Source organism: Streptopelia decaocto (assembly GCF_964273445.1).
Source record: "Streptopelia decaocto genome assembly, chromosome: 5".
In the NCBI taxonomy this organism is placed as follows: Eukaryota; Metazoa; Chordata; class Aves; order Columbiformes; family Columbidae; genus Streptopelia; species Streptopelia decaocto.
Window position 1 is genome coordinate 49,771,063 of NC_138659.1, and position 24,184 is coordinate 49,795,246.

The 24,184-nt window shown below is 36.9% G+C and overlaps 1 protein-coding gene across 3 annotated transcripts in view; it reads right to left on the reverse strand.

Moving 5' to 3' along the window:
* VCL (vinculin) overlaps positions 1 to 24,184 on the reverse strand; it is a 57,829-nt gene that overhangs the window by 19,192 nt on the left and 14,453 nt on the right. For 2 of the 3 annotated variants that reach the window (XM_082053031.1, XM_082053032.1), the window contains exons 2-9: positions 19,676 to 19,746; positions 13,235 to 13,385; positions 11,321 to 11,429; positions 8,789 to 8,911; positions 8,368 to 8,528; positions 2,466 to 2,556; positions 1,233 to 1,380; positions 482 to 635 (exon numbers count right to left, since the gene is read on the reverse strand). In XM_082053031.1, coding sequence (XP_081909157.1) covers positions 482 to 635; positions 1,233 to 1,380; positions 2,466 to 2,556; positions 8,368 to 8,528; positions 8,789 to 8,911; positions 11,321 to 11,429; positions 13,235 to 13,385; positions 19,676 to 19,746 — 1,008 coding nt within the window. Of the gene's footprint in view, positions 1 to 481; positions 636 to 1,232; positions 1,381 to 2,465; positions 2,560 to 8,367; positions 8,529 to 8,788; positions 8,912 to 11,320; positions 11,430 to 13,234; positions 13,386 to 19,675; positions 19,747 to 24,184 lie in introns of all 3 variants that reach the window. The other variant, XM_082053030.1, reaches the window with a different exon arrangement.

Below are 24,184 nucleotides of genomic sequence, written 5' to 3' on the forward strand. Positions count from 1 at the left end.
GGTTACAAAAATATAAGATTGACTAAAAGGAAAAAGCAGTTCAATAACATTGTTTTGGTTTTGTCACGAACATGAAAGTTGTAAATCCTGAACTCCACTCGTAAAGCCAAACCCAAGGAAAGGGCTCTGGTTTTACCCACAGGTAAATCTGTGCAGTCTGAAACTCTTCTACTCTTTTCTTCAGGAAGACCAGTTTATGTCCAAATTTAAGGTTCTTCCTCATTTTAATTTCCCAACCTTGACATTTTTAGCAATGCTAGCAAAACTACCAAAAAAAAGGTCCTAAGCTGTAGCAAAATTCACAGCACCCTATAAATTACTGAATTTTGGATTTTTCTATATAAAAGCAAGTAGCTACTACATGTTCTTCCTAACCAGTAGCTGTGTTGTGTTTGGAAACAACTGCAATAGTTTAGTGTAACAGCTCTAACAGCAGTAATGTAATCATGTTCTGAAGTATTTATGAAAACATTAGTGGTACCTGAGCAGCATCAATCTTCTTAGCAATTGCCTGCTTAGAGTTTGTCATGGCCTCCAATTTGCGGGCTGCATTCTCCACTTTTGCAGTGAGCAAATCCAGACCCTGTGACACCTGCTGCGCCTTCTGCATGGCCATGGGGGTAGCACCCTGTCCTCTGCCCAAGAAGAGAAGAGGATCACAGAGTCAGCTCAAGACTGAACAAAGCTCTTTTCTAATTAAGAGCCAACAAAATCTGATTATGAGCATTCCCAGCAATTATTGCAAGAGATACAGTAATTCTTCAGAAAACTGATGAAGGGCTCTGGTTAAATAAAACTCTATGCAATAAATGTATACGAAGTTCAGTAGAATCTATCAGTGACTGAAACGACTTCTACTGCTTGCGGTCTAATACCCAAATAAACACCTGAAAACTAGAGTAACCATGTACCTTACAGTCAGAGGTATATATCCTATTTGGAGAACAGACAACACTGGAGATGAAAACTTCATTTCTGCCTAATTAGGAGGAAGGTTATGTGTTTGACATTAAAGACATTCCAAATTATCTACTGGAGCAATTTTGCTCATCATGTTATATATTTAAGATTTTGTGTAATAAAACATTTTTCTTATCAGAAGAGACTGAAGTAAAAAAGGCAAAATACAGCTATTGGCCTGCTCTCCTACAGGTAAGGTAGTGACCACTGCAAGTTCAGAAAAACTGTTTTAATAGTACTGGAAAACTGTCCATTGAAAGCAATAGATTTACCTAGCTCGGAGGTCAGCCAGCTGATCAGTTATCTGGCCCAGCGTTTTGCATGTTCCCAAAATCTCTCTGCGTTCTTTGCCTGCACACAGTTCTCCTGCTTTTCCAGCTTCATCAAGGATCTGTCTTATTGCTTGCTCACCAGCATCTCCTAAGATGCAGAGTTAGTTAATAAAACATGTACAAGTAAACCGCTAGTCTCACCATGCCCCACCACATTCATTGCATTAGGTTCAGCCACGAAAACACATTTATAAAAAACTATAAGATATACACCAAATGTGATAATTATAATGGGACAGTATTTCTGAAACAATATAGCATAGCCTTAATGCACACCATGTATTTAAAGTCACTTAATCATTCTGTTATCATAGTTTAATTTCTATAAATACTTCATTTATAGAATCTGTAATTCAGGCTAAGAAGGGAACGAATAACGTGGCAAGGTTCATGTAGCCTTCAGCCAGATGCAAATGTGCCTTGATTTAGGCTAAAGAAGATGGAAGAACAACATTGCTTTTACTTGCAACCCACCCTGATCCCACCCCCTCCAGCATTAGGGATAATGGAAGTGCCAGTACCCACGAAGTACTGGTTCCTCCATGAAATTATAATAATGAAATTGGCTCAAAAGTCCTACCATAAGGAATACTCAGATGACAAACATTTTATGAGGTTAGTTCAAAGAAACACAACCAGTAAAATCTGATTTGCAGTAAGTTCTACAATTATATTTGCATTTGACCTTAGCTACTGAATTTTAAATAGTTTTTTTTTCATTAATTGCCAGTGTCAATGACAGAAGGCATTGAAAATAACTTTGAGGTTTCTGAAATTGACTGTGGCAAAAGGAATAAGGTCAGAAATAGAAAAACCAGCAGCTTCACAGATAACAATTCACTTCCAACTTCTACAACTTTTATTTTGGCTTCAATTTCAGAAGAAATCTTTCAAAGTCCAAATGGAACAGGCCTCTATTTGGTTTTATTTGCTTTAAAGATGCATACAAAGGCAAAAACTTTATATAAGTAAAGGTGAGTGTAGCTACGGTATTTATGGTAGACTTCCATATTAAAAATTGCATGTCAAGAATTACTGTTATACAAGTCTAAAGTTACACAGAAATAAATACAAAAGGGGGGATTTTAAGTATTAGCAACTACTGCAGTCAAATACTGATCAATGCAATTTATGAGGTTTTGTTTCTACTAGTGTTATTTTTTTTACTATTACCTGGCGGTGCATTTGGATCTCTCAGCCAACCTTTTGCCTGGTTCATCTTTGAATCTATTAAGGCTAAAGCTCTTTTCATGGCTTCAGTGTCCTTTACAAAAGAGAAACCACCAAAATGATTCTCAAAAAAAAAAAGTCAAAGCACAAATAGTCAACACAGCCAAAGCAGACAGAAGTTCTAGGAAGCACAGTCTACTTACAGAAACAGGCCCATATAAGCAGCTTCAAACCCATTTTCAAACTAGCAGGTCATAATCATTTATTTCCAATTAAGACAGACATTTTCATTTCACTCAAAATGCAGAAAATATGCATGCAATTTTAGTGATTTTTCTATTTCTTTATTTACCAGTGGTTTAATTTCTCAAGTCAGAGCTCTAAGAAGCACACATCTTGGCGTTAGTTCCATTTTTTCCTTCATGTACATCAGGGCATGTAGAGAAGTTGAAACAATGAGATTAAACTTTCCAAAAATAAAAATGGCCCACTAAATTCTACTATGTACTTCTGTGTAAGAGGTTTCACTTCTGCATTTTTCACCTGCTCTGATGCTTAAAGTCAAACTGCTGCTATTTGCACAAAAACAAACTGCCAGCTAATTCCTGGAATTCTCAGATATGGAGTTGAAGGTCTTTGGAGACAAATACATCTATTCACATGTGGTTGTTTTAAGCTCCGAAATTCTCTGCCAGGAGCATCAGAGAAGTTGCTTATTTGACTATTATGCTGCTGTTATCAACACCTCTTTGACCAGAGGAGATAAAACCATCTAGTTCTCATTTCTCTGCAGACTCTGTTAATTGTTCATGTGTCATCTCTCCACTAGAGGCCACAAGTTTTCTATCCTATGCAAATGGAGAGACAGTAAAAAGAGTAAGTACCCTAAGTAGAAAGTTGGGAAAAAGCCAAAATAGCTTTCTACCACACATGTCATGGAAATAATTTGAAATGCACCTAACATCTCATGATACAGATGACAAAAAGAAGCCTGGCTTCCACACTTAACAGAATTGGACTGTCAATGGCCAACTCTTGTGAAGAGGAGCCCACTAGCATCAGCAATCAGTATCTAGAACAGCATGTGATATCCTGACAACACTTAAGAACTGCCACATTTTTCTGGAGTTGTTCATTCTGGGTGCTTAGTCTTAAAGATACATCACTGTAAACATTTTGGCACTTAAGCAAGTTTTATTCAGGCATGTTGGTCTGACCGTTGTTCATAAGGTGCTATAATACAATTCAGCAACCAGCTTTCCAAAAGGTCATGCAACACTCTCCTGGACATTTTTAAGGGCTCTGGAATCACAGCCTGAGAGAGAACACCAAAAGCAGAATCATATTCACTTGGAATGTTGGTTCTCAAATCTAGAAACTGTCTAGGAGCTTAGGTCAGGACCTGATGAAAAAACTTCAAAAGCGTAGGATATCCAGCTTTGAAATTCATCTTCTCTATAGCTTGAGAACTGTGCATTTAATATATGACAAGAAAATAATTACTTAAATATTCAAATCTAGATAAAAACATTACCAACTGTGAATGAAGGTACGTGTTACAGTTTTCTGTTTTATATATGGGCTGAAGGTACTTTCATTTGGAATGCGTGGTCTACTGCAGGCCTGGCTACTCAGAAATAACTTGAAACAAAAAGCTAACTGAATTTTTTAAAAGGCAACAGATGTTGTTTAGTGTGTTGATGAGATGATAGGTGTGGGATGGCTGAGGAAAGCAGAGTGTTGGGAAAACCATCTTTGCCCCTCCCTTTTTACTAACACTCCTCCCTTTTTACTAACACAGGCTTTTGCATTGTCTCAGCTGCCTGCAGAGTTGCTGTTTCAGCCAAACTCTGTAAAAGCCTCTGAGCCTAAAGTCTTATATGGGGGTGACACAAAGTTACAGGTATTTTAGCTTTTACACTCATGATTTTGTAATTGCTAGCACTACCTCAGCAATAACAGGATCCATCTGTCCTATCGTATGAAGGCTCTATAACTGCATTGCTCTACAGTGTAATTGTCCTATCCTGTGTAGCTCCGTACTCATGTTCACAAAACACTGTTCCCTTTTCCTATTTAAAAAACCTGGTGGAATCCTAGTGTAGTATTCCAGAACAACTGCTCTTAAAGCACAGATTTCCCACTTCACAGCTCAAACTGTCACAGCAAGGAATCCCTTGCAGTTTTAGCCCAATAAGGAGTTTTCATTGTAATGAGATGAGCAATTTTTAAATAGGAAACTAGAACATGTCCCTAACTCGGTTTGTTGGTACTGTGCTTTTTTCTGCTACAGTTGTGCCGAGTGTCAGATACCTGACAAGAGACAAAGGTGAAGCAATCCTGAAATGTCTGGACTTTGCCACCAGTTCAGGCTATTAAGCAGGAAAACAAAAGCAGAACTATTCAATTTAAACAAAGCAGCACAACTTGCTCTAGGTCTTACTGCTTGAAAGTGTCTTGATACTCCTGATTTCTGGAGCTGTTTAACTGCCTTGTTCCCTCCTAAACAGCTAACTATAATATGTTTCAAATTTTACTCTTTGGGGTTTGCCAGCAGAATATCAGTTGAAAGCAAGAAAATAAAAAGTCCTACAACTATCCCGCAAAAAAAGTTTCATATAGAGTAGTTTTATCAGAAAAAAAAAATTCTCCCCACAGTTTCCCTGTTGACAAAAGGAATGTCATTAACAAAAGCAGCGCTTTATCTTTTCAGAAGAGATAAACAAGTTAATCAAGTTAAACAACCAGGGCAATATTGTCTGAAGGGAAAAGAGCAAATTGGCTTTTTGCAAATCGGTTCCTAAAGAAAATGAGCCCTTATTCAAGATACCTTTATGCATCACTTCTGCCACTACCAAGAATTTTGAGATGATTCATGGAGCGGGTGGCATTGGTACTGCTTTGAAAAGGAGCAAAATAAATACTACACAATCTCTAGTTGAATATAAAACACAACCTCTGACTCAATAAAGTGGTCCAGTCCAGCAATATCTGCATTTCATTACCAAAGAAGGCAATCTGGAAGGAAACAGGCAAACCCAGCCTTCTGGCAGAATAGCTGGCTTAGTCACCAGCCAGGGCTCAGTCCTGCAAGACACTGGATACTCCTCAGCTTCCTACAACTTTTAACTCCCTCCATTTCTATGGAAATGGAAGATGTTTGAATTGAGTATTGCTTCACGTTTATTTAAAAATAAACACTAAAACCATAAAAGAGACAGCTAAACTCCTCTGTAAAATGAAAAGTTCATGGAAAAAAGAAGGTAAAAAGCTATGAATTGAGGGTGAATTGAAGGAATAAATACTTCCCTCCCTCCCCGCCAAGATTTTGTTAGAGATCAGTATTTGCTCAGTATTTCAATTTTAAATCAGCACACTGTTTTTAAATATCCACTGCTGGTGCAAGTAGAGATTATTGCAATCCAATAACAGTAACATGCATCTCAGAGTCTAGAAAGACCAACAAAATAGTTTACAAAAAAGGCCTACAACGCTGGCTCCAAACACTCATGCATTCCCTACTATCTCTAGGTAGATTTTGTGATATTTCAACACATAAACAATTCAACATGGAATAATAAACATAAAATAAACTTTAGCATCAACAGTAGCATGTTCTACACAGGAAAAAATTCAAGGCTGTGCATCCCCAAACACAGCTTAACTCCAGAAAAGCATGGGGAAAATATCTTCCCCCTGACCACCAGGTACAAAATGCCTGCAACAGTAATCTCATGTAGAACTAGAGCTATTCCCTCTCAGAAAAAATAACGAATCAACCATACATCCAAATACAGGAAAAGGTCTGTAGTAAGTGGCCATTAGCAAACTAGTTCCTGCTTCTTCATCCCACTGCATTTTTCAGCTCAAACTCACTCTTTGTGGTAACTATTTGGTTAATGCCCAGTGCTACAGTTCCAAATTGTCAGGTATATTAGTTCAAAAAACAAAATACGGTTAAGGAGTTCTCAACTCAGAAAAGAATGATACTTTGATTATACTAGTCCACAAAACATACTTACGTATTATTACACACAATGACCAATATTTTATTTTTGGAAATACTGCTAATACACCAACTACTTTCTTAATAAAAACCTTTACTACTCTGCCTCACAAGCAAGAGAAGTAAGAATTTCCTAAGGCTAAACTGCCAACTTTTTGCAACAGTGCATTTTTTACCACAAATTTCGATTTTTTTTTTTCCTGTAAAATAAAACAAAACTGTATTTGATTTCATAAAATATGGGAATGCTCAAATCCAAAAATAAAACTGAAATGAAAAAACACACACATATAACTGAAGTTTTAGGCCTAGACCTGAAGAACATGAACCATCTGAACTGAAAGAAGGCTGCTGGTGAAATACTCTGGAACAGACAAAACTCCTGATTTAATAAAGCTTTCTGGGCATGCAGAAAGCTTGTTCCTGCATGACTGGACCCTTTATTTGTAGCTACAGAGACTAGTAACATAAATTAACACAAAAGCATTCAGCAAGAATGTGCTCTGAAATCTTGGGCAAACTCTAATCAGACTCAAAGACAGTCTTAATGCAGTTCAGCTTGCAATTCCCATTCTTTTAGTGACAGCCAACTCTACACGTAGCTAGACAGAGCTATTAAGATCCTTTTAAAACTGCTTTGTGTATATACATAAGTGTGGTGTCACAGCTGGCACACAAAAGTTGCACAGCACACAGTCTGCACACAGCACAAAATCCCACAGACATGCTTCTTTGGTTTTAGTACAAGGTAGAGGTGTAGGGTGTGGAAGAAAGCTTACCTTCTAAAGGTGAGAAAAGGGTAAGAAACAGGAGAACAAAAACAAAGATGCATAAAGTAGTCATAATAAGGAAGTGATAGTGACAAAATAACTCAAAATGCAAACTAAGGGTCAAGTGCCAAACAATATAGGCCAAAGTGATTTTAATGCCTAGATTACGTCAATGTTAGATTTTCTGCAGGATTTCATTTGTTAATAAGTCTGGCTTCAGGTCTCAATATTTTCTTTAAATACATTTACAGTTACTCATTGCTCAGAGCACTAACCCTTAAAAAAAAGAAATCCCTTCAGCAATTTATTTTAAGGTAGAAAAAAACTGGTAGGAATTTCAGTTACACAGTTACTTGTATTTGTAAGCCCACAATAATAACACTTTTACAATTCCATCTGTCAGAGCTGCTTTATGTTCTGCTAGACACATCAGTATCTTCAGGGGGTATCACCAAAGAGCACCACTTAACTCCAGGTAAGTGGCTGCAGTCACTTGCTCAGCTTAATGCCAAGTTGTAAGGAACCAAAACCATCCATGTGCCAGCTTCACCAACACCACACTTACACAGAAAGGTTGTTCAATCCAACATGTATTTCTTTGAGACAATACAAACACCTGAAATTTACTCTCACATCCAGACTAAAAATGGGGCAGGGGGAAAAGGAAGCATTCAAGGAGGGATCCCCAAAATTGACTAAAATTTCTCAACTTTAGGCCTTTTGTACAAGGAATGTGACAACAACCTATCTTTTCTCACAGTATCTAGGAGAAAAATGTCAGGTAATCTCACTTACGAATGCCTAACTACAAGACCAGTTTAATGTATAAAACCAACTTTTACCTAACTTCCCTCTGTCAAATATTATTATGTAGCCACTGAGCCATCTTCAAATGTTCCACTCCTTTAACCTAGCTAATTGAGAGAAAGCTAATTTTGAATTATACATTAATAGTATCATCTCTGAAGATGTTCTTTGACCTTGAAGAGATTACATTATGTGATTACAGTGTTACAAAACTGATGCATAAATACATATTTCAACAGTCTCAAAACCCCAGGTTTGTAAAGCATACACCACAGCAGATAAAAATTAGACTTCCATATATAAATATAGGTGTGAAACATACCTTGCTCGCCCATGCATCTTCATCCCAGGAAGTGAGTTGTAATACACGGATTATTTCATTTATCTCAGCACTCATTTTCTCTACTGTGAAATTGCGATTTTTCAATGCCTCTTCTATTCCCTGGCTTTTAGAATTTTTTGTCGTTACAAAAATCTTCATAGCTGTGACAATACCATAGATTAGAAAAAGGTACAGGCAAGATACTATCAGTGCTTAAGGTGACCTATTGCATTAATGCAGAAGTTGTACATTTTATTTTGCATGGACCATTTTATCTCAAAGAGATTGCAGTTTTAATACAAGAAGCACAGTTATTTGCAATCAGTCAAGGCTGTTATTTTTAATAAACATGAGACATTGGAACTCCAGCTCAAAATAGACAGCAATTCAGAGTGATATTAGAAATTAAAGCTGAAAATACCTGAAATAAGTACTGGCAATAGCTCCTTCACAGTATTCATGGAGTTTACCAGCATAACCCTATGTTCCTGATGAGTTAACTCCTGTTGCCTCTCATCAATCATTTTGGCCATCTTTGTCATTCCTAAAGATTAAAGTAATTGAACATAGTCATAATAAAGAACAGTAATATTAAGCCTAATTTGCAACAGTTGAGTTTTCTAAATAAGAACAAAGTGTAATGCATTATGACAACTATATTGAAGTTTAAAACTTAGTATTAGCAGCTGTTACTTAAAACACATTCCAGATGCTTCAGAGAAGCCACTGATTCAAAATCTAGCCACTATGCAAAGTAGAATGGAATCCTCAAAAATAATGATTTAAAATCCCATCAATAAAATAGGAAAATACCTGAAATCACTACTTTCAGACATTAAGCCACTTCCTGAACTCTGGAAGCTAATTTACAGGTTTTTTGGTTTTTGGAGATTTTTCCTGTTAAGACTTGATCAAAGCTTTAATTGTGAGTGACAGAAAAAAGTAAATATTGGGGTTTTTTTGGTTGGTTGCCTTGAGGTTCCTCCAGAGTTCAAGAATTGTATTTATTTATACTTCAGTTCTGCTAGAAACATTTCTGTGCTCTAAAGATGTATAAAGAATTAAATTTATTCTAGAGCAAATATATTTTCAATGGCTAAGACTTGTGACGTTCACCACACAGCACATGTTGAAATTTTAGACACAGCTTCCTAAGAATTTAGGCTGATTTAAATTGGTACTGTTGTGGTCCCACTCTCTCTTTCTCCTAGAGAGGAGAAAACTGGAAGAAAGCTGTATGCTCTCTGGCAGAATAACTTTTCTGCTGGTTAGCATCTTAGGCAGAACACAACAGAAGTGTTAAATGAGCTTTAATTACAACACTAAAAAGTAGCAGAATCCCCAAAGTGACAGCATAGGGGGGTAACTTATACAGAACCACCTTTCCTTTCAAAGGACACAAGCCTAAACAGGCAATTTTGTTCTCTCCATGCTCATATTCTTGTTAGTGTTCACATAAAGTTCAGATGCCCATTGTTTTAGCTGAAGGGAAGAAGGACAAGAGGCATAAAAATTTTTGTGGGTGTGGGCTGCATCAAGCAGCATTTAGTTCAGGCAAAGACAGTGCTTCTAGAGCATGTCAGAAGTACAAGGTTAACTATTTATTCAGAACAGCATGAGTTTAGAGAAAGTTATTTGCAATAAAGGTACAAGCCTGTATCTCACTAAGAAATTAAGACACTTGCCTAACACCTCTAACCTCTGTCATACACACATAACAGCAAATTATGTCTGTGAAGTTCAATGAAAAGTCCCAAATGCTCGTGATTGAGCCAAAGAGAGTAATTTTGCTTCTTTTCCTGTTCAAAATAAGGCAAAATCTATTTAGTTTAAGGTAACTTCTCACAGGACAAAAGTTTAGAGAACACTATACCTTCATATGGAACTTAAAGATTTTCACATCTAGAAACAGGGTATACAGATGTTAAATAAAAACAGGATAATCTACAAACATACTCTGCTATCTGAGAGCTGCTAGCCATTTAATCTATGAGCTCCTTATTCTTACACTACGTATGTATTCTTATTTATATAGAGAGTACAAACTAGATTCTCATTCTGTTTATATAAGCATTCTTTAGTCCAATGTAACTTAAATTCCAACATCTTCCTAGATCACCACCACAACATCTAGATTTTATAGAATACTTCTGTTAAATACCTAAACTACTTCATGCTTGCTGAAACTAAAGCATTTTGAGTAGTAGATGACAGAGATTAATGGTAGATTTTCTCTATAGCAACCCAAGGCTTCACTTACCAATTGCTTACTTCCACCAGTGAAAGTATGCCTTAACATGGTGAAGTAACAATTAGTGAAGGAACATCAAATAATGAACAAAAACAATTTTGTAACAGCTGTACTTTTGTATTATACTGCAAGACAGCTATTTCCACAACCTCCTTAAGATGTTAATATACAATATATAGCTTATACTACTCAAAAAAACTCCTAATAGGCCTCACCATCTCAGTTAGTACAGACTTTTTATCTGCTTAGTGGACTTTATAGCTGTGAGTGCCTAATAACACAGCTTTTTCAATTTTTTGGTTTTGCTCTTACTAATGCATGCTTTCAAAACCTGCTTGGATGTCTTCCTGTATAACTTCATCTGGGTGTTCCTGCTCTGGCAGAGGGATTAGACTACATGATTTTTCAAGGTCTCTTCCAATCCCTAACATTCTGTGATTCTGTGATATAATGTAGGAAAAGTACCATACATATCATTTGCCAACATCTTGACTCCTCTGCATTCTTAAGAGAGAATGTGAATCAGAAAATAATCATCATTCAACCTCTAGTGTAAAACTCTTTCCAACAGACACTTTTAAAGCAACTGCTTTAACATTGTCGACACAGTTCAAACTTGGGTGAGGAAGGTGCTGGAGGGGGAAAAAGGTAGTGGAAGAGACTGTACTTCATATGTTTATGATAGGCTGTAGCAAACCAAACCTGGCCCTAGATTCTTTGTGTATGTAACCAAATCTTCCATAGTCTCTACTACTTCTGCCACCGTCAGATATTCCAATATTCCTTTGCAGACACGGATGATTTTACGGACCTGAAAAAGGAACATTCCATCATTAATTAGATGAAGCGAAGTTACACTTGAATTAGAAGTTAAGCCTATTATTAGAACAGAAAATGTATAGCATTTGCTAACTTGACATATGGGCAAAGGTCTGGGATACTGATTAAATTACCCACAGTGTCATTATTCAAGAGTGCTACATAGACAAAACCAATATGTAATCATCATTCTACTACTCAGAAATGCAAAATCCTACTACAGTGTTATCAATTTGCATGATAAATGAAGGATAGCATTGAGAAAACACATTATATGGAAGTGAATTTAAGTATGCTAGCATACTTGAAGTTTTGCATTCCAATTTCATTACTAAAAAATATTTGACTTAAATCATATAGCAAAACTACATAGAAAGCAGACTCAGCTTTCAGAGGAAATACATGTTTACATATGGATAAACCATTATCCAGCATTCCAGAGGGAAAGGTAGACCAAACATATTAAGCTTTCAAAAAAAAAATCTGTGGAAACCCTACTTTATCCCTGGACACCTGCCTCAGCTTAATTTTCAGTTCATACTTGATTGCAAACCAGAGTTCTCTATCAGTTTTTCTTCTAAGCTCCTGAACCACTTGTTTCTGACAACACTACATACAATTCTCCTTGCGGAATGAGTTAACTAACATTTAATTCGTATCCGTCACATGCAGTGTTAAGCCCCTAGAACGGCTCAGTTTCCTCTAAAACTCATTTCAGTTTTGTCCCAATGTTAGCTTATCTCAAAACGTAGGATAGAGACAAGTCACGTTTGGAATTTTTTTGTGAAAAGTCAGTCATTGCCAACTAATATTTTTCTTTTGGTTAACATGCAATTATCAGAGACTAGTTCAATGAAGCAGTAACTCCGCATAAGTCAACTCATTTCCTAAACACTGGAACCAGGTAGATTAAAAGCTATTAACTTCCTTGCAATTCTGCCCTATAACACTTCATAGTATCTATTCAAAACCACTTATAATAATGCGTAACCACAAGTGCCACAGAGAAATCCCATAGCATTCTCCTAATTTCAGAGGAACGTGCTAACAGTACCATGAGCTGGTTAAATAAGAAATAAGGATGCCATGTTAAACTACTCAGACCAGCAAGAAGAATAACATAATTTCATATATTAACAGATTGTTGAACAGGTAAAATTTAAAATTAACATCAGCATTTATAAGTTTGTGCTTCCTTTCCTCATGGTAGACTAATACTTGGTACTTAGAAATGAGTAGGATTTCACATTCCCAGAAACAGGATCACAAGAGTAAGATCTGTAACAAAAGCCTTTTCTAATACAAGACACTCAAAACCTCCTTTAAGTTTCCTTGCAACTCCAGCTTTTTTGTCCATCTGAGGTTGGACAACATTACCTCCCATGCTCCAAGGCCAGTTAAATTGCCACAGCTGAAGAGTCAGTCAGACACATTAGGAAGTGGCCTAAGGCTTTTCAAGGAAGGGATACAGAGAATATAAGAATCAGTAAGGGGACTGGTGAAGGGAATACAGAAAAGTGTCTGCAAAATGCAAGACAGGGTTGATGGGATCTGGCCTTTCTAAGGAGTAATCACAGGCAACATCTAAACTATCTTTGTCTTACAAAGATACTCTTAGCAAAACAGAGCAACAAGCCTGAGCTTCTTCTGACAGAAAGGAATGCAAAATACACTTCCAATAAAGATAAAATGAACAAAAACACATTCATCTATTCAACGGCTAATTCAGTTAGGTGGATATTTGAATTAATAATACTATTGTGCAGATACCTATGTCAACCATGTTGGGATTCCTACCTCTGCTTCATCAAATGTCAGAAGTAAGTCTGATGTTCCAGACAGGATGCCTCTTGATCCATCAATTAGATAGTCACGAGCTGGTACTGAATAAGGATCTGCTTGCAGCATTTGGGCTGCCTGAACAAGTTTGGTACAGGCATTCTCCACTCTGTAGAAAGTCAGACAAAACTTGCCAATTAGTTTCTGTCTGTATGGCAACATACTTAAGAAAAGGCTAGATTTATTCTTAACTTTACTACTTAAATCACTGCAAGCAAACTGATCACTCTTCACCTTTACAGTTTAAAACACAAGAGTATTTATTGTATTTATTTGAACAAGAAAGTAACCAGTAACCCTACACCACGGTTTCTCAGAAGTCATGCAGTCTTCTAGTGTAGGGGATGTTTGACAAATCCCACGTACAGTAACCGATACAGTGTCATTAAGGAGAGGTGCCAACACCGCAAAACACCTTTCACTCTTAATGACAACAGGAGAGGACAAAACATTTATTCTTTTAGGGCCTCACAATCAAAGTAATTATCAGCCTTGTATTTGCATTGTCATTCAAGAAGCAATTGCTATTAATAAATATGGACTGATAGCTACTCATTAAGACAAAGGAACATAGTATTAAGGAAATCAAGCCACTGTGCCCTGCTCATTGAAGCTGTAGTGCAGCTCTTCAGAGTCTGTTGACACTAATGACAGAAATAGCATTTCAAATAGCCACAAGATTTAGCAATAAGGTATGATATTCAAATGCAGCTTGCAATTCCACACTTAAACAGGAAAGAAGTTTTGCAAGATATCACAGTATGTAATTACAGTAACACAGAAGACACCACAAGAAGCAAATGAGCTCTGAAATTAGGTTCCATCAAGCCATTTAACACAACTATTTTTAAATATCAAGAACTGAAACACTGAAGAGCTTTTGGTTTTGTTCTCTTGCTGTAATTAGTTCATGACAGCTTAGAGGAATACAGCATTCAGACTTCACTTCCATGTTAGCTATGTTATTGACAACTAATCATTAACTACACTGTGACTTCGCTCCATTCTCTCCCTTTTCTTTGACAGAAATGTACATGCAGTCTAACACACACGCGAGTGCCACGTGCTCATTCAAGTTACACAAGGCTCCAAACATTAAATCCTTTTAATACAGCAATACTACCTCTTATCACAACTTTTTTCATACTAGTCATATAGCCCATTTTCTACTGACCACTTGGACAGACTATTATACTTTCAGTTAAGTACCATTAGAAAGTTAGCCCATTTTCTCCCCTACATTCTTCATTAACACAACTGGTAGAATCTAACAGTTACATCCAAATTTAACTATAGTAGAAATGAGACGCTCATTACAGGAAAACACTTTTTTTCAGAAAGTAAAATTTTCAGCTAATGGCTCCCTAGAGCAGATCAAATTGGGCCAGCTGACCCTATCATAACCTGCTTTTTTGTGAGACATCTGCTCAGCACATCAGACAGTGGTAACTCATAACTGAGTAAGAAAATACAGGAGGGCTTCAAGGCAGAAAGTGGGAATGGTCTGCTCATTACTATGCAATGTACTTAGTTGTGTTATTGAAGTCAATTGACTTCACTAAATTAGATTTCCGCACTTGCTTCTCAAATTTATTCTTTTCAACTCTGCCAAGAAAGGAATTAAACAAATCACCTATTCAGCCATCTCAGAGCTATAGGCTCAGGAATACTTAAATTTCCTACAGTTCAATTTCATGGTCATCTGTTTAATACAAAAATCATTATCTCAAGGCTGGCTTTTTCATTTGTAAAGAAATAAATTAATGTGAACATGTATTACCCCAGAATTCACCATGATTAACAAAAATAAAGTTTCTAAAGATTGAAAGTTATTTACAGTTTTTAGAGTTCAACCGCTGAAAGGTAAACTGGTATTTTACTTGTACAATGTTTATTTTATATAAACTTCCCAACACATTTGAAAGACTCCAAAACTGTGCGCTAGGTACAAAAAAGCAAAGTGGTGTTTAAAAAACAGACACCCGCCATCCCCTGCAAAGCATAGATGCTTAGAAACAAAATATTAGAATTTGGGGAAACGAGTAATTCAATTACTCTAATAATAATTAAAATATAAAAATAAAAAATAAAATAAAATTTTAAAAACACACAAAATATTCAGTGCAATGAACTGTTTGTTGTATCACAAGAACTAAACACATTCAAAAGTTTTCAATAGAAGCTCATTGCTATGGTGAATTTTCTAATCCTTGTATTATATTGCAACCTAAAAAAAAGCTGCTTTATAAAAAGAGTATGCTCATTTTTGAGGCATAATTACAGTAAAGCCATGTTAACATCAGCCACATTCTTTGTGAAGACATAGGTCATGATATTTCCAACCACACTGTTTCTGGTAGTCAATCCGCTTCGTTGCTCTTAGTGTCTTCTTTATGAAATGTGAGGAAAAACGTTACCTTATGCTAAACTACCATCTTAGTTTTTAGGATTGAACTCCACTTTTTTTCCCAGAGTTGTCTGCTCAAAAATGCCAGGCAATGCCTTTGACTCTTGAATAATGCTCAGCTCAATTTCTAATCACTTAAGTCACAGTGAGTTGCCTCACTCCAGTTAGATTACTTGGAGTTCTAGAAATAAAAATTAAAATGCAAGTGTTTTACATTACCATTATTTTGTTAACACAGTTACCAGCAATGCAGCTCCAGCTTGACTAGCAAAGTAATGTTAATGTAGGATAGCATTACTGCTTGATTTGTTAAGTGACTTTGCATGTGCAAGTTAAACACAGACATTTTATTTTCAGTATAAATAAGTCAGGTGTTACTCTATTCTTTGCCTAGAGATTACAGCTTTTTCATTCTTCACAAGACAAGTAAAACAAGTAATATGAACACATTGCAAAGCATCTGATGTAAATTATACGCATTAGTCATACTCCCTGGTGATTAAGACAATCAAGATAAAGAACAGAGCATTTTTTAACTCTAGGTCAATAGTTCCAGTGTGGTTTATGTCAGTAGCAAGCAAAAAAATGCATGATAGTTTTTCAGCAGCCGAATTATTTGGTTGCACAATCACTCTCCTACTGAAAAACTTGACAGATTACCATCATATATATTCATTATAAACCCTCGGTATCAGTTTCACACAAGCTAAAACCCAAATCTTTGAACAGAATAAACAGATCTTCTCCTTCATCCTCCAAGAGTGGTTCCCTCCAGACTGGTGGTCCTTCTGAATGGAGAAAATATGGAAAGGGAACGCAGTGCTAGCACATGCCCACTGCTCCTTTCCCCATCTTCCATGTGCCAGTCAGTACAAGTTCTGCTGAAGCACTCCCTTGAAGAGGAATGTCAATTTCTCAACTAACACTTCAAAAACCCCTCCTCTAAAGAGAGAAAAAAACCCAACCCTCATCTATTTCACATCCTGCATCCAAATCCTGCCTTTCATGCAGGAACAGGTAAGACTCCCTTGGCAGCTCACCTGTGACTGTCCCTTGTCCCTTCAACACAGATATCAGTGACAACACACTCCACAGGGTTAACAAGGAACAGGTTCATTTTGATATAAACTCCAGATTAACAAAAAAACAAATGCAACAGATTATCATTCATAAAGGCCACTGAACATTCCTAACTCATGTTACTACATTTAGGAGAGTAAGCAAGTACTATGTGAAGCAGGCTTCATTACTGTGACAGAGCTTTGTTTCCTATTTTTCATTATATCACAATTCAAGCAGTCGTGATTTGCTGCAGAAAAAGTTCTTGCACCCAGCATAAAGTGGTACTATTCAGTAGTGCTTGTATCACATTTCTACAGTAATTTAACTATTTAAGTCTCCATAATCTGCTAAGTGTTGATCAAAGACTGGTTGGAGTACAGCAATTAAGAAAATCTTCTTTCTTTAATCCCTTACTTGTCTAGGTGAACAAGAAGCTAGAAATTAACTAAGAACTCTACACATCCTAGAAGATGAGCACAATCAAAATTACATGTTTGAATACAACTGATCAAGAAGGAAGAAAAATGTTGGTCTCATTTCAATACCTAAAGAAAGATGATAAACAAGAGAGAAAAACAAAAAAAAAACCACAAACACACACACAGCCCCCAAGACCTCTATACCTGAACAATATGACACACAGCATAATAAATACTGTAGTAAATTGTATCAAAGGCCCATTTAGGCCAGTATCCTGTCTCCAAAAGTAGCTGCAAGCAGATGCCTAAGGAAGGTTAGAAACAGGATAAGCATTTATCATACTTCTTTCTGGGTGCTATCCCATCCTTCAATTATTTTCAGTTCTCTGGATTTCCTGCAGTTTGTTTATTTGATAATCCACAATGGATTCCTCTAAGTACTTACCTATTAAGCTCCAAACCTATACAAAGAAGTTTAATGGTACATAACTTGCTATATGAAGACACTCTCCCTACTGTTGGTTTATAAACCTAGAGCTTAAAGCAATGACCCCATCTAGTTCCTGCACAGAAAGAAGCGCAAGTTTTCACCTTCAACACGTAACTTGTACTTCCTTAGACCTTTGTCAGGGCCCCAATCCCTTCCATCACCTTTCCCAGGCTGAAGAGTTCCAGCCCACTTAGGTCTGCCTTATACAAAAGCAATTCCATACCCTGATTCTATGGGCTTTTTCCAGTTCTACTGCAGCCTAAAACTCAGGGATCACAAGCGCATGTAGTGTTCAAGGTAGGGGAGAAAAATAAACAGTGACATTTTGGTCTCTCATCCCTTGCTGATAAACCTAACATTTTATTTACTTTTTGACCACTACTAAAAACATAATGGATGCTCTCAGCAATGCATCACAGCTCCGAGACGCTGATCACTGTCGGTAATGGTCAGTTCAGAGTCAATCATCCTATCTGAAGCTAGACCTGCTGCTCTCCCCTGTGTGCATCATTCCACATCTTTCACAATAATTTCATCCACACTTAAGTCAGTTTAATAAGGTCCCACTGTAATTTCTCAGAGTCATCCACTAATCTCACTACCCTGTGTAAGACTTCAGGTCACTGGCAAGTACTTTCCACTCACAGCTAATCCTGATTTCCAGGGCATTTGTGAACATGGTCAAAAGCACAACCCCAGCAGAGATCTCTGGAGCCATGCTGATTGCCTCCAAGCATTGTCAGGGTTAACCATGTAACCTTTCCTTTCAATTTTCTCTTTTCCATACAAGAACTTTTCTTACTACCCTGTGGCTACTTCATTTTCTTAAAAGCCTTCAGAGTTCGCCAAAAAGTTTAGAAATTGGTGTATACTGTATCACCTGGATTGCCCTTATCCGTGTTTGATACTTCTAAGAACATCAACAGATTTGTCAGGCAAGATTTCCCTCCACAGAAACACTGTCAATTCACCTAAAGCAATTAATACATATTTGGAATCTGTTAATTCTCTAGTATAGAATTTCTAATAATTTGCTCCAAAGGTACGTCAGACCTATAGACTTCCTCTTCCCCAGGTTCCCCTAGAAAATTTCAGAGGGAGTTGCATTCACCTTGATTGCTATACCAGCTGGTCTCAAGTGAGACACTGTACTTCGCTAACAATTCAGCTATTTCATTCTTGGACTTCTATACTAATGCCACCTGGTCCTAGGCATCTTTTTCATAATTTGTTTTGTCAACCTACAATGCAATATACTAAATCCTTTTTCACTGCCTAAAAAAAGTTCTCTTTAGACATAATATCTGTTCTCCATTTTAGTATTTTCTTAGTTGCCGCAATGCTTTATATTTTGACTATTGGCCTGTTTTGTGTTTGGGAATACAGTAAAATATTCAGGCACTTTGTGCACATTGGACAACAGTAACAGAGCAGTCACTACACTCAGCAAGTTGTAGGGCAAAGTCACTTCAGTGAAGGTTTGTCAGCTGGCAGTAAGAAGCTTGGCAATTCCACAAGAAGTGACATAGGATTTTTAAGACTTAAGGCAACAGGAAAACGTCAGTTGCCCTTGACACTGAGCCATGGAATTAAGAGTGTCAGTCACTGCTCTTCAAATGTCTTAGATTTTCAGGCAGTTATATCATGCATCAGCCGCCTATACTAACAAATTCACACTTTTCCACCAACCAAATTAATAGAAAAGATTAAGAACATGTTATCTCTGACACTGTTAGGCAAAACTACAACAGTACATAGGTAAGTACCATTGTTATTCTGATTTTTATTATTTTTAAAGGAAGAAATACCCTTGATGCATACCTATATATATATAACGTATCAGGAAAAGTCACTGTTCACAGAAAGGTGGATCCTGATGAGGGTCAGCCTCAAGACCCCAAAGAACTATTCAAACATAAGAGTATTTTCTAATCTGTACAGCAGAAATGAGTAACAATGATATATCATTGGAATAGGTTTCCTGTACCTACAATAGAAGATTTACAATAAAATGAGTTTACTTGATAAATGCTGGTGGCATATCCCTTTTCAAGATCTGGTCTTCTGTTGTCTGCACAGTCTCTTTTCCAACCTGCAGGAGAAAAAAGTCATACTTCAGATTCAGAATTTCACTGTAAATCCTAGATTAAAACAAATATTGAAGTAGCAACGAAAAAAATTGTACTAATGATAACTCATTTCAGTAGGTTTGCTGTGACTATTTTTGAAACCACTATATATACTGTGGTTAGTCTAATGCTTTGGAAACCATATGTTGTTTCCTGCCAACATCTCTACTAAATTAACTGGAAGAGGTACTTTTCTATCTTCCCACTTTCCATAGAAACAATATTATTTGTTTGCTAGACTGAGTTGTAAAAACTTAATCACTGTGAACTCTGTAGGCTTCCACCCCTCCCAATCCCCATAAGGCAGAAATCAAGTTATTAAAAAAAAAAAAAAATTACCCCATTTTGCCATTCAACCTAGTCTATTAGGAAAATGTAGTTAATTACTGAAAATACATCCTACATTCACACCATCTTTTAGGCAAAAACAATTATGCAGAAGCTAATAAAAAAAGAGAGTAAGATCTGGAATTTTCTATACACTAGCTCTTGTGTTATACAATAGAAGTCTTTATAATTGGTGGCTGGCTCTCTGGACTGTGAGATCACCAACTTGACAAAATATTTCCAGCTCCTTTGTTCACTGTATTTTCCAGCTGAATAAGCTATTCAGGAAGGCATCACAAAGCAGAAGGTCTTTAAATCAGGCACTAGTTTATGTTAAGAGCTGCCAGGCCTGTTCAAACTAGACAAGATAGCCCTGAAAATCCCTGATCAGCTGGTGTTTAAAGATTTGCTGGTTTTTGACAGAATTTGCACAGTGCCAGTATGCATAGCACTTGCCAATTCTAAGGCTCTACAGCCTTCCAGAAGCACCATCTCCTTGCAAATTTATGGCACTTGCCAAAAACTCTGTCTCCCTAGTCTGGTCGTTTTCAGAGGGGCTGTACGGAAGTACATTGGCCCTAGCGTTTTATTTGGTTCAAACACTAGGTCTACCTACCCTACATTTGATTTTTTTTTTTTTTTTTTTTAATTTATTAGTACTACACTCAAAAGTAGTCACACAGAGATTTATAAGTAATGAAGGGAAGAGCAGAGAGGAGGTTAAAGGTCTTCAATTTTACGACAGACTTCTGTCTCTTTGGGTTATTGTAGGCTCACTAACAGCCATGCTCCCCCCCAGCACTCAGCACTGCAGTGTTGCTTGGACTCCTAAGCTTCACAGGACCACAGTTATACATATATCTCATGCCCTGTTTCTTGGGACAGGGTTACATGATCCACAAAAGACTATGCCTGCTTTGCTCGAATTATTTTCATTGCACTCATGAAATACAGTTTGTTGTTGTTTTTTAATACTTCCCACATGTTTGTATGTGCACATGCATTATAAAGACACAGAAAAGGGGTAATTTGCATGAACTTTGAATTATACATCATTCAGACAGAAGGCTGTGACCAGGTGAAAAATAAAGAGTAATACTGTCTTTCCAGAGAACCACTAGGAGGAAATCCCATTGCCGGCAAGATTTATTTCTCTTGTAGCTATACCAATCTGCATATAGTTCAGTTTATTTTTTTTAAAAAGTACTTCTGAGGATACAGAGTTTCTAAAGAACACATGAAAAATAAAGCTTACTATGGGGGTGGTGGGGGAGTTCAATCTGAAGTTCATTCTAACAATCATTATTGCTGTTTTATACTGAATAGTCAGGAGCAACCAAGAAGCAACTTCTGCTCAAGTTACAACACACTCAATGCTTGATGTAAGTTACCTCTAGTTTTATTAGACCATACAAAAGCAGTTCTTTCAGTCTGGAAAGCAGAAGTCTCTTCTGTAAGAGGATATATCTAAGGTCACTACTAAAACAAGCATTATCAACTAGTTACAGACAGATATATATATATACACACACGCGCTATATAGGCACTTTATATATTGATACATACACACATATACAAAGATGTTTTCTGCTATGCCTAGCTGTGATCTTTGGTCTTCCAATCAAAGTAACCTATAGGATATGAGTCAATTCCCATTTTCATTTTTTGCGGGGAGTTTTAACCTCAAAACTTTCCTGAAACAGACTTTGTCCTAAACTCCAAAACCATTTCTTTTCCATGTCTACCACAAAGCAGAAATACACATTCCTCCAATATCCTCAGCACTATACAGCACATGGGCAGAATACAAGATTTCAGGCAGTTTCCATGAGGTCTCAACTATAAAGGTCCTCTACCTTTCCAGAAGAAATGAATTTTTACCATATTTTAAGCACTAATACAGCATATACTCACTGAATCTATTTAAACATAAAACCTTGTGGCTCAAAGGAAAGCATTTCATATTTAGATAGCTATTAACCTTTTCAGAAGATGCTCTCTGCATTTGTAGCCAAAGTATAGAGACGGAATGTAGAAAACAAATGCACTCTGCACACCGTTCAATAGGCAAAGTCTCAAAATGTGAAGCCACAAAATACACATCTCCCAAAGAGTTTTGTGGCTTTTCCTTTTTAGCTTTGTACTCAGGGGGATTTTTTTTATTATTTATTTATGTTTAATAAGATCTGGTTCCTTCAGACTTAATTTTACACAGGCTAAGCAATTTTCAGACACACTGCACTGTAACACAAGGTAGAAATTCACTCAGCTCTCCCTTCTCTTTAGTTCAATACCAAGGAAATTAAGTTGTTTTGTTTTCCATAAGATGTAATACCTACATATTCCCCATTTCAGCCAGAAGGTTTGTCAAGCTTCATGCCAATACGAAACAATTATCTGGGAAACCTGTATTTCATTTCTATCCAATGGTATACATGTGGGGAAGAAAAAAAAAGAAAAAACACACAGCACACAACCAAACACAGGATTCTTACTCGGGTTTCAGATATTCTTACTTCCTAAGGTAATTTTTCCCTAACTAACTGGGAAACAACCATTTCCACGGAATAGAAGCTTCTGCTTTAAGTAATACTGAAGTGGCTGCTACTCATGGTTCCAAAGAAACCCCACTGGTTAACATAGTGAAGAGATCCCACAACTTCTTGAACACCACACCTGCCCAGAGCCAGGGAAGCTCTCAAGCAAAATTTACCAAGACTGTTTCATAGTTACAACTTCTACCCATCCATATTCATTTCCATATTCTTTGGGACATTAGAGGCAAATCAGGTGAATCAAGATACAGAATAAGCTACTTCCTTGCTTGCTCCCTGCTACTTAACAACAGTGAACAAGAGGCTGAGGAGTCTAGAAATTTAAAGGAAATGGGGCATGCACAAATCAGAGGGCACATGTGGCCACTTAAAAGCCTTCTAGGAATGCAGCTAGAAGAACCAGGAAGAGATTCAGATTTCCTGCTGCTTTCAGCTTTCAACCTTGCTTGTAGGTCTCACCTACTCTTATCTGATCAGTAGAACATCAGTATGTGTTGAGCTTCCTGCTCATGAGTATTTTCTCCATGGAAAAGCAAGAGGAAAACTTTCTGATCAGGCTGAGGTTTTTCTTTATAAAAACAGCTTTACTTTTTTTTTTGCCACATCTGCTTCTACTGCAGGAAAGACAAGACATAAGCACCCCACAATGTCCCTTTCCCATCCTCTTAGCCTGCTGCATATAGCTGTTCAGTGAGAAGGGAAAATACAGTTTCAGCTTCTGTAATTCTTTAAGAGCTTGTTTAAACAAAGACACCACAAGCACCCAGTAACATCTAGTTCACTTAACTTCAAGAAGTTCGAAAGTACAGACTGCATTTATCACAGAGAATAAAACACACAAATATTTGAGAGTCCAAAGTTTATTGTTTGGGGATTGGGTTTGGGTTTTTTTGGTGGGTTGTGTTTGTTTGTTTTCCTTTTTAAACAAAGATTCTTCTGAATGCCTATATTGACAATACCAATTTGACGATTTGCCAAATGCTGGAAGTGAAATTTTCCTTGCAGCTTATATTACTTCCCCAGTTAAAAAGGGAGACCTTAGAAAAATTAGTTCCTGCAATGTTCCAAAAGTTAATTTAAAACATCTGTCATTTTAGCAAGGAAATTAAGAATATTCCTATATCATCATCTAGTGAACATATACAGCCCTGGCTGTAATATGCAGAGCCCCAGGTTTCTACCAAGGAATAATGTACAGTATGAGTTTTGCTCAACAAAGTACCACTCAGAATGAACTAGTCTGTATGCTATAAAAGCAACTTGACCATAAGCCATCTCACATTAAAATTCAGTTGCTGGTTTATGCATTCTTCAATGTTTTCAAGCTTCCAGGAAGAAGAGTGGCACGACAATGAGAGTGTGAAATTTCACATCAGAAATTTGTTGTACATCAGTGCAGTTCCATGAAGTTCTCTGCAACTTCTTTCTCAATTTCTTTAGATGTCTGTCCTAAAAAAATAAACTTAAATATTTTCTATAACTCTACAATGACAACAGTTTCTACACTGCTTATCCATGT